At 32.3% G+C, this 17,057-nt stretch overlaps 1 protein-coding gene across 2 annotated transcripts; it reads right to left on the reverse strand.

Moving 5' to 3' along the window:
* Positions 1–231: 231 nt before the first annotated feature.
* LOC131845079 (sorting nexin-13-like) lies at positions 232–16,154 on the reverse strand. Of its 2 annotated transcripts, XM_059194096.1 has the most exons (24): positions 15,947–16,154; positions 15,497–15,608; positions 14,706–14,920; positions 14,134–14,354; positions 13,622–13,774; positions 12,820–12,992; positions 12,207–12,323; positions 11,993–12,107; positions 11,361–11,486; positions 10,616–10,836; positions 10,013–10,077; positions 9,895–9,935; positions 9,608–9,775; positions 8,698–8,790; positions 8,211–8,324; positions 7,274–7,407; positions 6,843–7,058; positions 5,819–5,912; positions 5,659–5,738; positions 3,666–3,784; positions 3,307–3,375; positions 2,649–2,755; positions 1,881–1,994; positions 232–843 (listed from the first exon to the last, which is right to left on the reverse strand). In XM_059194096.1, the coding sequence occupies exons 1-24, from the start codon at positions 16,075–16,077 to the stop codon at positions 737–739; spliced, it is 3,105 nt and encodes a 1,034-aa protein (XP_059050079.1). In that variant the 5' UTR covers positions 16,078–16,154; the 3' UTR covers positions 232–736. The 2 variants fall into 2 exon arrangements, with proteins under 2 accessions (XP_059050079.1, XP_059050081.1); XM_059194098.1 differs by lacking the exon at positions 9,608–9,775.
* Between the last annotated feature and the right edge of the window lie 903 nt (positions 16,155–17,057).

Consider the following 17,057-nt stretch of genomic DNA (forward strand, 5'->3'; position numbering starts at 1 on the left):
TGTGGAACTCTTAAATATGTCATATTATAGTGGTAAATATACCATTTATATAAAAATGTGTACTAAAAGCTGTTTTTAATAACATAATCTGCTTACTAAACAGTAAATATGTTATGATATATGTCACATATAGAAACTTAATTTTCAAAATAATAATATATAATTATTGATATGAATGCTTGCATGTTCGAAGAAGACCTAATAATAATAATAATAATAAAGAAGAATAACCTTTAAGTCTCATTAGATTTCATTAACAATTTATATTATGCCATAAAGGAGAGACTAACTTTTAGTATTCCATATATTCACTATACGAGTACCGAGTCAATGGTGTGGCAGGGAGAGAAACTCCGAGCAGTTCCCGAGACTTGTAACACGGGTGTATGCTTAAGAAGCTCCTGTGCTGACGTACGTCAGCACACATCTTCATGGCTCGTGTTTCTTTTCCTGTCCAGTCAAATCTGGTAGGAGCCTGCTAATGTAGCTTTAGATACACGTTCTAGTATAAAACCCACTGCAGTTTTAGACAGGACAAGACTTGTAGAAGATTGTAGAGAGATTTGTAAAGCTCAATATTACTAAGAACGCAATAGAATTTTCTAAATACATAATTGGCACATCGGTCGTGTATGTGGTAGTAATTTGTACCTACATTAATATAATAAATTATTATAAAATAAATATTACAAGTGTAAGCAAATGTAATTAGTTTTCTACATTAAATCATCATACATCATACAGGGACAGATTTCTTTGGAGTTGGTACTCTGAAAGAATTTGAGTATAGCTTCTTGAATAGCTCCGGTATGTTGTTATCGGGAAATAAGTTGGTTAATACCGCTGCAACAAAGTACATTTTAATAAAATTCTGTATTAGAATTAGAAATCTAAGCACTTTTGATTAGTCATATAATATTTTTTTATTAGACCACTGATTCGGAAAGCTCATCTCATCACAAGAAGAAAGAGAAAGAAACTTGCTTGTTGCAAATGTAATAGCATTTTTATTTACTTTGGTTATTCATGCTATTTGTCAGTTTGTATTCATACAAAATCCTAAATGTGTAATGCTGAACAACATTTATTTAAAAGAGCAACACGCAAGTTTCTCCTTCTTCTCGTGGTGAGTTTGCTTTCCGAATCAGCGGTCGAATAAAAAAATATTATATGATTAATCAAAACAGCTTACACTAACTTGAGTAATAAAATAAATCAGTCATAGCTATCAAACCCGACCAGTCCCTACACGCAGCTTTAGTAAATAGCATTAGAAATATATTTTATATGTTTCTAATGCTATTTACTTTAATGCTATATATGATGAGTTTCAATCGTAATTGATTCCCCATTCAAACTTCGGCTATCATCCCTTTCAGTGTCAACCGTCTCCAAGGTCAAATCTATCTCCATACCAAAATTCCTGTTAATAATTTCAACCGTAACAAGTAAGAAAACAACTGCAAACAAAATAACATCATTTGTTAGATGATGCAAAGTTCATTATTGTGTGTTCGACAGTTTTCGACATAGCAACCACGTGGAATCCCATTTTGTCCTGTTAAATCAACTTCAACTTATCAGTTACTCCATACCCATATTATAAATGCAAAAGCATGTCTAGATAGACATGCTTTGTCTGTTTTGACTGTATTTTAATTGGGAAAATGTAACAAATAGATATTTGTTACATTTTCCCAATTAAAAGACTTATCGGATCTACAATGTGATATGAATATAAGATCACTATGTCTATAGTATACGTATCACGTTGTCAATAGACTATCTTTTATCTTAAATAATATGAAAGGGGGTGAATGTTTGTGCAGACAAAGTTGTTGATGACATCTAGTATAATGTGTGTAGGGTTTAAAACTTACCTTCTAATAATACTAATATCAGCCTGCGATTTATTTCTTGTGTTTGGAATAAATCGAACACTGTTAATAAGCCTCTTCGTGCTGTATCGGAGCCGGCGATATGGCGTAGTTCATCTAGAAATGTTGAAAAATGTCTTTTCTATGTTGGTGCCATAAAGTGTTTTAAATAAAATAAAACTACGCAATTTTAACAGTTGCGGTACGGAGCATATTAAAGAGAGAGGGAATTATTACTAATAGGGACTAGTGACCCCATCTATAGTAATGTCATGTCAAGACACGTGGTCCCCCCAGAAACCATCTAGGTTAATACTTGGTACATTCACCTTGATGGACTGGCTTGTCTTCCTCCTCATTTTAGCGTTGTCCATCTTTAAAACAGTTATTCCCATCCGATTGTCATCAACTTTTTATAAACATTTGTTTAGATATTGCATGCTTACTTAAGTAACGTTATTCAAATCCAATATGGCCGCGCCCAATATTACGACATATTTTTTATGCTCTTTCATGAAAAGGGTTTGCTAAGAAAATTAAAATAATACAGTGACGACTGTCTGAATCCATTGGCAAATGTGATATGTGGGACCAACTGCCTTAAAACGTTGTTATAAAAACTATAAATCAAATTTACATTTGATAAAAAATAAATATCACACTTTTTTACTCCGGGTGTACTTCAGTCACGTGATGATCGTGCTGCTGTTCATGTACATAAGCGTCAGCTTGTTAGGCCAAAAATATTTTTACTTACAAAGTTTAGATTACCTGAGTACGCAGTAAGTAAGGCAACTTTAGCAGCAACACGCGTCCGAGCCTTTGTAGCCGAGTCTCTGGTTGCGTAGCTTACATTACTCCGTTGTGTCAACCACTGTCTGTAAACAGAAACGTAATTTAATACAAGATTCCACCAATAAACCTGCCATATAGTCCAGTCTTAATGTAAGCAGAAATAGAAATATTCTTTACTCAAATAAGTCTTATTCCATAAAGATACAAACATTGCAATTGGTTTCTTCATTAATTGATTTTGTGTGAATATAAAATATGAAGTAGCATTAGAGTTTTTACTCTTATAATAGGTTAGTTTTGTTACTCATATATTTAATATTTTTATTAAGTATATGAGTAACAAAACTCACCTATTCCTACCGCCAAGCAACTTGCTTTGCAAGCTCTGTCTTGGCTGTAGGGTGCAGATAAGGCAATTACGGGATAAGAGGCATAATATCCTAGTCCCCTAGAATGGTAACGCTTGAGATGTATCGCCGTTGTCACAGTATAACATGATGTCCGTGATGCTATTCATGTATACAGCCGATTGTTACCGTTTACCATCAGGGGAGCAGCTTGCTAGCACTACCAATTACATTAAAAATTAAATCAGAGTAGTCTAGCGATAACAACTGTAATTTATTTGACTTACTTGAATTTCTTCAAGTACTTGACAACATTCCTGGGTGATGTTAACGATGACACTAACTCCAAAACTTTCCTGAAAATAATATAAATCATTATTGGATACTTTTCAAAATATATAATGGATATTAGGATTACGCATGTACCATACAGGGGAAACAAGCGCCAGTTCACGTTTCAGAATATATATAGTGTGAGCCAATCTAAATAGATTTTCTACAAAGAAAAACAGTGGCCCTAAAGGAAACAGTAGTTTTAAAAAAAGTCTTCAAAAGGTCTTCAATATATGTCAATATATGTATTCAATATATGTCAATATATGCGTATCATTTTTACTGTAAAATGTAATTATTCAGATATTCTTACTTATTGACACGATCCGATATTAAAGTTCTCAGCGGGGCTAGTAAGCGCCGTCTCAGCCATAGACCTCTGATGCCGAGGACTTCCTCCAACAATCGTAGAGCTACACTCTCATACCCGTCCTGTTAATACAAATTATTAAGACGTTAATAATAATAAAAAATTAAATAAAAAAAGGCTTTATTTATGATAAAATTAATGAAACCAACACCATGATATGAACCCAACCAATTGAATAAAGAATTATTCAAATTAGTTATGTATTGTCAAAACTATGGCGTACCATAAATAAACATAAAATTCAGAACTTATCGTATTCGAGTTCGAAAGAACCTTTATTGAAAGAACTTATTATGATGTATCAAAATTAGTTCATTTAGTAAAGGTTCATCCTATATATATCCTGCAGTTAAAACATTTAAATAAAGCTGCAATGAAATTCACACAAACAACAGCCTGTACTTTCCCATTGTAAAAATAACCTAAAAAAGACAAAACATTTCAATAGCAAAAAAAAAGGCTTATCAAGCGATTAACGTTTCTATGAATTAGGTATACGTTCTATAACACAAAGACTTTCCTTGCTTTCTAAGAACTGTTTCATTGCCTCATTGCCGTGCAATGTAGGCAATGATATACCTGAACGAGGATTTTCATCTAGATTACGTTATAGTAAAATAATTAAGTACTACAGAAAAAAACTACGTGCACACTGACACATTACAAGACCACACTATTCCACTTGCTGTTCGCGATGTTCCCGCGTTAAAACAAGCTGGACCTTATATAACATTGAATAAAATTGTAACCTTTCTCCATCAGATCCAGGTGATACCGTAAGCTAACAGCTCCATGAATCCGACAAAATGATACCACAGACATGTACAAAAATAGAGACCTTTTTAGTCCCATTTTTGGGTTTTGAAATAGCGGACAAGACACAATACACGAATTTTTATCCCACTTTATACTAAATATTTTAATTGCCAACCCTGATACGACCGTTCAGAAAACGTGGCATCCGAATCGGCCACCGGTGGGCCAACCATTGGGAGCGGTGTCCATAAATTTCTTTCCACTTAGCATCGACTCTGAATTTTAAAGTACCTCCTGGCTGTTGCTGTGAATGGTGTAATAGTAGCGTAGAGTTGTATAATTTAGTAGCTGATGACTGCGACATTGGTTTTCATAGTATCAGTACTTCGCCTGTTTATTATTTTTATGATGTCTCTTATTCCCTTATAGAAACTTTCATTTTATATTTCACCCCCTTCAAATTTTATTACACAAGTAACCCTCTCCAAACCAATTCAATCTATACATCTTCACAATAAAGTTCACCACAATAAATTCAGCGGTTCGGTGTAAAAGATAACAAACATTTACATTATTCGGGATTGATTAATCCCAAAGATAGTATTAGACAGTATAAATTTATATTAATATATGACGATCATATTCTGTCGCATTATAAGTACATTACGATACAATGAATAACGTAAATCTCAATTAACGTTATTCACTGTATTATTACTCTCCTAATTCAAAAAATCTCCCAAGATCTCTCTTTACAACATTCGTGTACATGTAAGATGTCCTTACCATGTACTTGAATAAATTGTATACAAATCAAAATAAATAATAGAAAGAGGCAGAAAGAGAAAGAGAAACAAAGAGGCAACAATGATAGTATATTAGGTACGCTACCTGTGCACTTTGGATTATAATGTTTTTGTTTATGTGAATAAATGTAATTGTATATGACAGTATAAAGGAAAATTGTATATAGAATAAATGTAATTTATAGTACATGTATCAAGGGAGATCATTTTGTTTTGCGCAATTTTCTGCAATTTGATTACTAAGCTAACTAACTTCAATTATTATGTACTGCTCCTCTTTAATGCTGTAATTTAGTTGTTGTACAAATAAAGCATTATAAAAAAAATAATGAGATTGTTCACTACAACTACAAGTAAACAATATCAGTTCTCACCTCTTGTCCATCAGATACGTAGCCACTTTTCAAATTATCAGAACAGTGATCGCTTTTCCCTTGAAACACTTTCGAAATGCCTAAAAATTAAAATATGTACAAACATCTGTTAACCAAACTACTTTATGAAAATAATATGCTTATATAAATAAATGATTACCATCCATGACACCATCCACGGTATTAACAAATTGGTCGGGCATGTTTTTAAGCGTCCTCATTCCAGCCTTAAATGGATTTACAATCGCATTAATCTGTAAAATATTCAATATATTTATTTGCACCAAGTATTATATAACGTGCATGTTTGTTTATCTTATTTTTAGAGTCGACTTTAATATCTTTCTAAAGGATAGTACAAATGTAGAAGAATATATTAAATATATTCGTTGCATTTCGTCGGTTTTTACATAACACTTTTTACACAAACAATTTTAACAACGGCGTTGCTGATCTAGCAGATTAGGACACCGCATTAATTGCTATGGTCGTAGGTTCGAGTGCTCGATTAAAATATTTGTCATCATAAGTATGATTGTTTGTATTAGACCGGATTTTCTATGTATTATGTATGCATTAAAATGCATTACATTGTCTATATTATGGCTAATAAACAACTGAAATATTTAAGTGTTAATATCAGTTGTTTAGTATCCATAACATAAACTCTGCTTAGCTTGGCACTGGATTGCCTAGAGTGAATTTAAGTTTTTAAGTTTTTATATTACTGGAAACAAGTTGAACATGGTGGTAAACAGCATTCGTCGTATATATGCTTGAAAAACATCACGCCAATGACACAAATCTTTTATTAAGATAAATATATATCATCATCATCAGTATCAGTAGTGGAGAGCGTTGTGAGCTTGTAGGGAGTAGTTTAGGTGTGTTTAGAAACGGTTTAGACCTACAACATAACATAAGAATTGTTATTAGTTTACAATTCTGACTGACTCTCCAGTGAAAAACACCGAGAAGCCGGCAACCAATGCGAAAGACGGCGGTAGGCTGGGCTCCGTTGGATACAAACATACCCTAACTATAAATATGGGCGTGTCGTCAATTGTCAACATTATGATGAATGAAACACGTGACTCTGACTACCCCACCCTATCCGGGATAACAATGGTGACTGCATGTTTGTTTATACAATATTTTCAGTATTGGAAACTAAATACTATTACCGCATTGTTGTGTTTTTCCTCAGTCTGTATCGCAGGGCTGAGGAATCCGCCCAAATAATCCTCAGATAGCAAAGCCATATATCTGGTCTCTTGCGCCAAGCTCGAGAGTTTCTCTAGATAAATGTTGAGCATCTTTTTACGATTCTCCAGTACGCTACGGGAAGTATTTAAGAAGGTCTTCTTGGCTGGGAACGGAAGGTTTCCCAGTTCTGACCACTGTAAACAAAATAACAAAAAATAATATAAACCTTACCTACGACTACTAATCCATGAATGTCAATGAATTAATGTATGTCAGTCGCACGAATGCAATTCATATTAGGGATCTGTAATTCTTGTTAGACTTTCTAAGAAGTCGTGTATATGGTTGCAAGCAGCTGCAAAAGTATCTTTTCTTGGTATATATATAAACAAAATTATAAATAACTAACCTTTTCTTTAATTGAAGTATGTAAGTCATAGAAATCACTATATCGCCTGTAAATATGCCACACCTCATTATCGGAGAGCCTTGTGACCGCTATGGCGTATATACCAAACATGCGACCTTTTTCTTGACCGAGCGCTGAAAAAGTTGTTGAAAAAAAAATTATTTTAATTATAATACAATTGAAATATCAAACGAGCTGATAGCTCACCTGATGGTAAGATATAATCGTCGCCTATATAAATAAAAAAACACAGATATCACGTTATCGTGTAACACCCGCGATACCCAATGCGTTGCCATAACTGAGGAATAAACGTCATGCCTCTTATTCTGTAAATTCACTACCTAAACTGAACCCTACAACTGAAACACAGCTTACAAAGCAAGCTGCTTGGCGGTTAAATAGGTGAGATTGAGGTACGCAAACGCTTTTTTCTTTTTACAGTCTTTTTTAAGCGAATATGTACAGTATAAATAAAGGTAAATGTGTGTGTACGTGTACAGAGCTGTAAGATTTTTACACTGCAATAGTGTGCACACTAAATGGACTGTTGTAGTGTATAAAACAAAATTATATAAGTACTAAAGATGGTATTTAAATAACAATCATCTTACTAATATCATAAACCCGGAGGTTTGTACGTGTGGTTGGATGGATGGATGTTTGTTACTCTTTCACGCAATAACTTTTGAATGGATTTTAATAAAACTTTACTATAACACATAGGGCGAAGCCGCGGGCACATCTAGTTTTAAAAAAACAAGTATTCTACATCGGAATTTGGAGTAGTGATTTGTCTTCCCAACTGCGATCCTAAAACTGCATACCAAACGTATGAAACCAAAAGCTTGTGATATGTTACGACAAAATAGTAAGTCCCTTAAATAATTTCGTTATGCGTTAAAAATAGCATTATTTAGACATAATAATTACTTACCAGTTTCAATAATACATGCTGACAATGGTGACATCATATTTTTCGCATTTTTGCTAATTTCGGAATGTGATAGTGATAGGTTGCTAGTGTTGGCAGATATTAAGCTCGATGGACCTAAAAATGATACAGGTTATATTTATGTAAACTTATCATATTACAGATAATAAAAAAAAACTACCTACACTAATGCTTAGCCAAAGGAACAAAGCAAGAATTTTTTGTCTTCAGTTACTGGGACATTTTATATATGTTTGAGATTTTGGAGAGTAAAATTAAGGTAATATACAAGTTTTTATAAGATATTTCATCTTTTCATATGAAGTTTCAAGTAAATATTTTAAGGTTGGCAATCCTGCATGGGACCCATTTGAAAACAAACACTACTAATTGTATATTTATACACTGTTTATAGCATATTAACGTAATATTCATAGTACATCAATGTTATGTATCCATGTAACAAGTGATTAAAATTACAAATACGAACCTGCACCATCATTCATCAACTTTTGAGCGAAGTTACCCACTATATCGGATCTGGAGCGGTTGTGTCTTGTACCAGGCACCGGCAACCCATCGCCTGTTACAATATGTTTTCATTATCTTTAGTTAACTAAATTAACTTGCTTCTAATAACATATTATACATCTAATTTCATAGTAATTTATGAATAATACATATTAATGTACTATAATATATATACTTTTAATAAAGTTCTACAGACTATTGTACAATTAATCTTAAAATGGAATTATACAACAGTACTATACTACTGTCGCCTGTAATATTAATGGGTCCTTTACGATTAATTTATTTTAGTGCACATCCAAATCGACTCTATAATATGGCATAAAACTTGTTTTGGGCAGGTTTGATTCGAATTGCAGTCCATGCTACAGACAATTATTAATTAAAGCTAGATAATAAAACAAAAAAAAGATGTTTCTTGACGAGAAATATTTGAAAAATTATCAAAAGAAATAGAAAAAAAAAAACACTTTTATTCTCGTTATTTTTTGTTAATATAATTCATGGTTTATAGGATAATATAATAGAACAATAGGGATTGAACAGAGTAGAATGGATGGCGTACGGTATAATGGGTAGCGCATGAACATAAAAAAAATTTATTGTAGGCAATACAAAGTTTATCAGGTAATTTAGTAAGAAATAAATATGAATTTTGTACTTAGTATAAATATTTCAAAAAAAGCTTACAATCTTAATCTTAAATATAAATTATTTTTAACTAAATTCTGTCGACAAAATAAGGAATCATAAAATGTTTAAACTATCTACAAAAATCTAGTATAATTGAGATTATATACTTTTTAAATAAATAAAAAACATAGATACTACCAGAAAAATTAAAATTATGAAATTTCATTATATACAACCAAATATTTTGCATTTCGGTAGTGTGTGGTTCTTGTTACTTGGCGTTCTTCTAGTGCGGGAACGAGGGAAGGTGGACGACTTGAAAGGGAGCTCATACTTATATTTGGATTTCAAAAACAGTTTTGGTAACTGGTTCAAACACAATTTCATAATTTTCTTGCATTTGTCTGCCAATTATAGGAGTATTACATCAAAAATAATCATTTAAGATATTTTAGATTTTACTGTCCTATATCATTATTATACAGATATTTTGTAATAAAAAAAATATATTAAGAATACATACCGTATTTTCGTTTGTCGGATTTGTCATCTTTATTAATATCACTGAAACATAATTGTTCAAATCATTATAATTTCTACTATCCGTAGTCTAGGGATTGCAGGAGCATAGTGTTTTTTACCTGTTATTCTTATCTGCACTATCTTCAGAGTCCATCATAAAATCAGACTGCCATGACGGATCGTCCTTTAAAATAAAAAAAATATCTTATAAAATCGCACATATTGCTATTTATATATACAATACTAGAGAACATTAATAAACAAACACATACAATACAATACTGACTATAATACATTATTTGACGGCCTTGGTGGTCTAGTGATTTAGCACACCGCTTTACGTCTGCTCGCGGGGTCGATTCCTCGCACAGTGCAAACATTTGTATTCTTGAGTATGATCGTTTATATCGATCTGGGTGTTTTATATGTATAGTATGTATGTATTTACAAAAAAAAATCAGTAGTCTAGTAATCTTAACACAAACTCTGCTTAACTTGTGACTAGATGGCGCTAGATTGTTGTTGACTAGATTGTTCAAGGATATTATTATTATTACTAACACAATAGAATAAACAAACACAACCTAAGTACATATAAAAGTAATAATAATTACAGATTATATACTTATTAGTGCCCAGTAATAGGACAATATGTCACGTAATAATAAGAAATCCTATTTTCACACCTTTCAACAATTATTCTGTTATAGCATATAATTTACCTCTAAAGCGACGCAGACACACTTCTGCACGTCGTCAAAACACGCAGCTGGATTATTGGTGAACTCCTCGCCTTCCATTGTTATCTTCCTCACGAGTTCCGAATGGCAGTTCTCGGGTATACCCATTACAGCGGGCTTATTTGGCGCTAGATATAAGTCGCACAGTTCCAGTGCTGAAGATCGTACATTGTCCAGAACCGCTTTTGAGGTGTATGGCGAATCTTTAAATGCATATACTTTCATTAACACAATTACGTATTTCAAATTTAAATTTATACAGTCATATGCACAACTTGCACCCTATCTGTTATTCCATTTGAAACGCAATGAATCGAGTTGAGAGCAAGGCAGTGATGCTATCTATTTATTATTGCTGTCAATAAATTTGATAACCATAATATTGGGCTCATAAACGAATAAGTGCAACAGTTAGAAAGAAATATATTACTTTAGTGTGACACAATTCTTCAACTAAGCAGCTTTCTTTGCAACATATGATCCAGTGTGAAAATGTACTAAGGCATGACATCTTTGTCCTTAGGAATAGTAACGCAAGAGACTATTATTCTGTGCAAGATAGTGACGTAGAAAATATGTAATCTACGTCACAGATCCTCTCACTAACAAATATGGACCACCTTTTTATCTAAAAAATAATCTAGACTATTACTGAAATAGGGCGTAAGAGATAGTGGGTAGAAGGGTAAATGATAGGATTCCATAAATTGATAAATATGAAACATACCATCATCATTAATCTCAATTTCGAGTAAGTATTGCACATTGGAGCGCCACGCCGTTGTTTCTCTCAAAAATTTCAATGACCTGGACACTTCTTCAGGTACTTTATCTGTGTCGGTTGTAATTGACCCTGTAAAAATATATAATAATGTTTTTTAAATCTAACGTATTAGGGTCTATATTCGTGTTTTTAGTGGTTCATTAATAATATAGATCTTTTACTCTTTATTTCTGCTTGTTTCGTAAGCTACATGCTTTCCAATTTGAAGAGATATAGCAGTAAAATCCGTCTACGTGTGTACCTCAGTCTCACCTATTTGAATCGCCAACCAGCTTGCTTTGTAGGCTGTTTCGGTTGCAAGGTGCAATTAGGCATTGAAATTACAGGATAATATCTTAGTCCTCTGAAATGGCTACGCATAAGTGGTATCATGATAGTGTGATAAACGTAATGCGGTTCATGTATATAGGCAACGGTTACCGCTTACACCTTACACAAATCTGCTTCAAAAATATAGGTATTTGGTGACGGAATGATCCATGTGTTAGCTGCAAAGTACGAAGTATAACGTAATATTTATAGTTATAAAATTATTGTAAACAAATGTAATACAAATAACATTTAAAAATACACACCTTCCTGTGGTCCTAGAGTCGCCCTTCTAGCATTTATGATCCTCGTTAGATAATGCAATGACGAAAGTTTCTGTCGGTCTTGTATCTCCCATTCACCAGCGCTATCTTTTGAATGCTACATATAAAACAATATATTTATTATATGTTAAAACCATTTTAATTATATGTACTAAATGCGAAAATTAAAAAATAATTTAATATTAAGTAAACATACCAATTTTTGTATATCTTTCTGGACTAATTCTAGTGTTGCATCCAATTCCTCAGCATCTCCACAACTTCTAATCACTAACAGAAACAATTCAGAAGACAGTGTTGAGTCGCGAACACACTAAGACAATTGTTAAAAATATGCATTATTTTAAAGTTTCAATATTGACTTCAAATTTACTACATAGAAATGAGACGAGGCGAGTCAAACTTCTTAGCATTCCATGGATTCACCGTGAGGATGCTGGGTCCATCGTGTGGCACAGAAAGAACTCCGAGCAGTTCCCGGGACTTGTTTCCTACCGGCTTTTGAGAGAAACTAAGTCTAAAGCTGCATTGGTAAATGCAGCTTTAGATACACGTTCTAATATAGGACCCACTGCAGTTCTAGACAGGGCAAAATCTTTTGGAAGATTGTAGAGATTTCGCTAGTATATCTCTCGCGTCCACTTCGACCGTATATAAATTAATCACATAGCCATTTCGCGTTAATTATTTTACGTAATATTTATTTGTTTTTGTTGGATGGTCTTAATGTATATTTGTTTCCCATGATACAGATATATATATATAAGTAGATAAAAAAAGCATACATAAATATTCAATATTGGACTTACACTTTTTATAATAGCTCTGTTTATGTTGTCGGGATCACTAAGTAGATTCATTATTGGACGAAGAACAATTGACGATAATAGGTCAATTAGAATCAATTTCAATGCATGGCACTTCCATGTGTCTTCAGGGGTGATCAAGTACAGCACAGCTTCAGAAACTTCACTAAGTAAGGCTGCAATATAACTTATATTTTATATACTTTCAATTTAGTTACTTATATATAAAATAAACCACCCTAAGTTGTTACCCGTGACTTATCTGCTTTTTTGGAGGGAAAGAATCTAATGTCGAATTTCATTAATATCTGCAGCTCTTTAATAGTGAAAAGTTCACAAACAGACGTCACATTTTTGTATTTATGATAATTGTACATATCTTTCTGTAACCCGCGACTACATCTGTTTATTATAAAAAACACAGCCTGTGTTCGTCTTTGTGACACAATCTGTGTGATACAATTTATCTTCATATCAAAGTTCTTTAAGATCCGTTCTTCCGGAGAATAGGATCCGTCGAGTAGGACAAGACAGACACACTTTCGAATATATAATATTAATATGGACCAGAGTAATAATTACAGTCATTTCAGTTACTGTTGAATCAATCAACCACAATGGTTTTTATGTAATCCTACCTATTGTCGGCAGCTTTGCATGTAAATTTTCAGTCATCCTATTTCTTCTTCATTATAAGAAAATACGAGTAATACAGTGTTCTAATATTAATGCCTCTACTTAGATCTATTAAAATAGACATAGAAAATAGTACAGGCTTAGAAATTCTTAATTATAAATAACTCACCATGTTCTCTTTCGGTATCAATACAAAACGAATCGCGACATATTTGTTTATTTTCCATAGAACATTCCAAATCAAAAAACAAATCGGTTAACGTTTTACCACTTATATTTTCGGCACTCTCATAAAATTTCGATTTGCCAAATATTTGTACATCTGCAAATTGAACAATATATATGTATAAAATAATCATAGAGTACAGCAATAGTCTAATGAAAATAATGCATGTATCTGAATCATTTAATTGAAAATTGACAAATATGACAATCGCTATGGTAAATGAGTGATATATTTTAAAAAATGCGAACAATTTCATACATGTAATAAACAAAATACTAATAAGCAAGGATAATTCCCATAGTGCGATCTAGTACCAAACAGAGCAAAAATTGGTAATGGGAGAATTCTCAGAAAGATGTTGTCCACATAATAGAGTATGCCTGTATCCTGTTCTACATGCAAAACAACTACTTTCCTAACATAGGTATATATAAAAAAGGCAAATTCACACCTACCAGCAGCCCAAGATAAATCTGTGTCACTTTTGTTTCTCCTATGTGTTCTCCTTTCTTCCTTCTTTGGACCAGGTCTCATGTTGCCATTGGTGACATCTTTATTGTTTTGCAACTGTATGTGTTTCAACCTAACTCTTGATTGTTTAAATAACTGTAAATGTGTTGTGAATTCTTCTGGAAATCTTGTAGATAGGATGTGAGTCCAATCTACACCTTTAATTCTGTAATATAATGTCATCACCCATTATAGTCTTAAACAATTGCTACTTGTAAATCAAGTAATTATTTAATTGTTTTAAAATTGCTATTTGGGAATTTGTATTCACATTTAAGATGTATTGTTGAACACCATTTATTAAAAAGAGCAACATGCAAGTTTCATATGTGTTCTTCTTGCAAGCAGTCTTTAAAACTGTTCATATTTCACATCCTCCATTCTAGAGCTACTGCCTGGTAAATTATATGCCACATTTCACCATATAAACAAGAATATGGAGGCAATAAAAAAAAGTGGAACAAAGCACTTGTTAATCAAGAGCTTTGCTGCAGTCATTGATGCATGTTTATCTTACCTGTTAGCTAGATTGGCCCCAGTAGCCACCACCAAACGGTTGATGGTATGTGTTGTAAACTCCACATCATTAGTCAATATCTCATACCATGGTGCCACATAGTCATTAATAATTATCATTATAATCTCATTGAGAAATCTATCTACAGTCTCACTACCAGTTATCCTGTTGTCAAACTTTGGTAAGTTTTCCTCTTTATCAAATAATTCTATCACCTACAAATATAATAACACCTTTAAATAATGTAATGTAATAGAATGAAACAATTGTTACATTTCTTTATTAAATAGGTGACTAAACCGTTGACTAAAGTCTTAATCTCTAGCAATTAAAATATCCAGTATTAACTTTTATAAAAAATATAAATAATCACAAAATAACATAAAACCTGTAGACTTTATAAATAATTTATAACCATTCAGGTATGATAACATCATAAATTAATATTCTATTAGTGAGTACTTAATGTAAATATTAAAGACTTTCTGGTATTCTCATAAATAGTAAAACAGTAGACTTTCAATCATGGCATAGTGCTTTAGTTTATTGACTTACATCCAAAAGATTGAGAGTACAAATCTGGCTGATAACAAACCAAAAATTACTCAGTACGATAGTAAGCTCACCCCTTGCCAAGTTATATCAAATTCTCTGAATACACAGCACCTATCCACTTAAGTATTTAAAAACAAGTTGACTGCAATCTATTAAGTCATTGTGACCAAGAAAAATGTAGGGAGTAATGTCTCCCTCATAAGGTACTAAAGGTTTTATATGTCTCTACATCTTACCTTTGGGAGTAGAATTGTGTAGTTACTTTGTTGCAGTGGATCATCAATGTCCTCCAAACTAACTGAGAATTGTGTCTTACTATCATAAGTGTAATATAATACTGTGATGATTCTGTAAAAACAAAAAATTCAACATATTAATACAAAGTTTTTATGTATATGGAGTGATTCTTCGTAAATAAAATAATAAGATAAGATGTTTTCTTGAATCTGTTGCCCACACACATGAAAGAATAAGGGGATAGAGTAAATTAAAAACAGAAAGATAAGACATATTCTACATAACATAAAAAAAATGTTATCTTTATGTCCTGAATAATCCAATCCAAATAGGGTAAATAACTTTGAATGTGTATCAACATGAAATGACAATTAACAATAGTACAAATTATAATTAATAAGTTATTATTGTATGTTATTAAATAAGTAGTAATTAAAAAAAAATCTTACCCAGCAAGGAAGGCTATTAAAAACATAAGGAAAGTTAGATACCATCCGAAGCCAACCAAACTGATTATAATTACAGAAACTAGGCCGAACCAACCGGCAATTCGGAAAATCATGATTGTGAGGCGGTTCATGCAGTATAATATACATTCACGGAATAAACAGTTTAAAAAACTACAAAATTAAAAGAAAAGCAAAATGAAAACAACAAACTTGTAATACGAAAGTACGAATCTGTTATTTTGACGAATGACACTTTTATCATTTTGACAGTACAAATTGACAGACGTCAAAACAGTACCCTTTTTTATATCGGTCAGTCGATGGATTAATATAATCGATTTTCATTTCACGGCCCATTGAATCTTGTTTCGATTTCATGGATGATTGGATAGCTATATAACTCACAAGTATCTACTTAGAAGAATTTTTATTATAGATATAGGCAAGTATTTCTATCATTATATATCTACGACACGGATCAACATAAGTATAATAGATAGATATGAGTTCGTGTAAAGAATCAAGCGAGGCCTTAAACTACAGGTTGCTGTTTACATCGCTCTAAACGAATAGGTGATTGAAATAACGTAAGTTAGATTAAAATATATATTTAAACATACTATACACACAACAAATACTTTCTAGCGACAATATTCAGCCACCGGATGATTAGTGAGGGTTTGTATGTATAGCCCTAGCTCTAAAGTTTGTAGCTGATATATAATCGTAATATTTTAAATATACGATTGCGACCTTACATAAATAAATTCTATGGTATCAAGGAAAAGGGAAATGAGTCAATTTCTTAAAAACTGATACAGATACAAATTAACAGAAACTACAAAAAATATGCATAACAGCTTTTTGGTTTATTGAAATACATGGTTACAACACAATCACAAGATATTTTTTTTACAGTAGGTGTAATTAAGTCTTGGGACTACCTAATAATACTAATAATATAATTTTATTGTCAAACATGTCAAATAAACAATTTGATCATGATGGTACATTTTTTCGATTCTATTCATTACTTATTGTTCTAACAAGAATTCTAACAAGTCCAAAATAAATGCATTTGCGTGTAATATCGCTTTTTGCGACTTAACAT

The sequence above is a fragment of the Achroia grisella genome, unplaced genomic scaffold, assembly GCF_030625045.1.
Source record: "Achroia grisella isolate CSIRO2021 unplaced genomic scaffold, CSIRO_AGI_Agris_v1 utg452, whole genome shotgun sequence".
Lineage (NCBI taxonomy): Eukaryota > Metazoa > Arthropoda > Insecta > Lepidoptera > Pyralidae > Achroia > Achroia grisella.

Coding starts and splice junctions, on each gene's coding strand:
- LOC131845079 (XM_059194096.1), bottom strand. CDS start 16,077: ATGAACCGCCTCACAATCATGATTTTCCGAATTGCCGGTTGGTTCGGC. Junction 10,837..11,360: donor AATTGAGATTAATGATGATG/GTATGTTTCATA, acceptor ATGCATTTAAAG/ATTCGCCATACACCTCAAAA. Junction 7,059..7,273: donor ATACTTCAATTAAAGAAAAG/GTTAGTTATTTA, acceptor TTTTGTTTACAG/TGGTCAGAACTGGGAAACCT.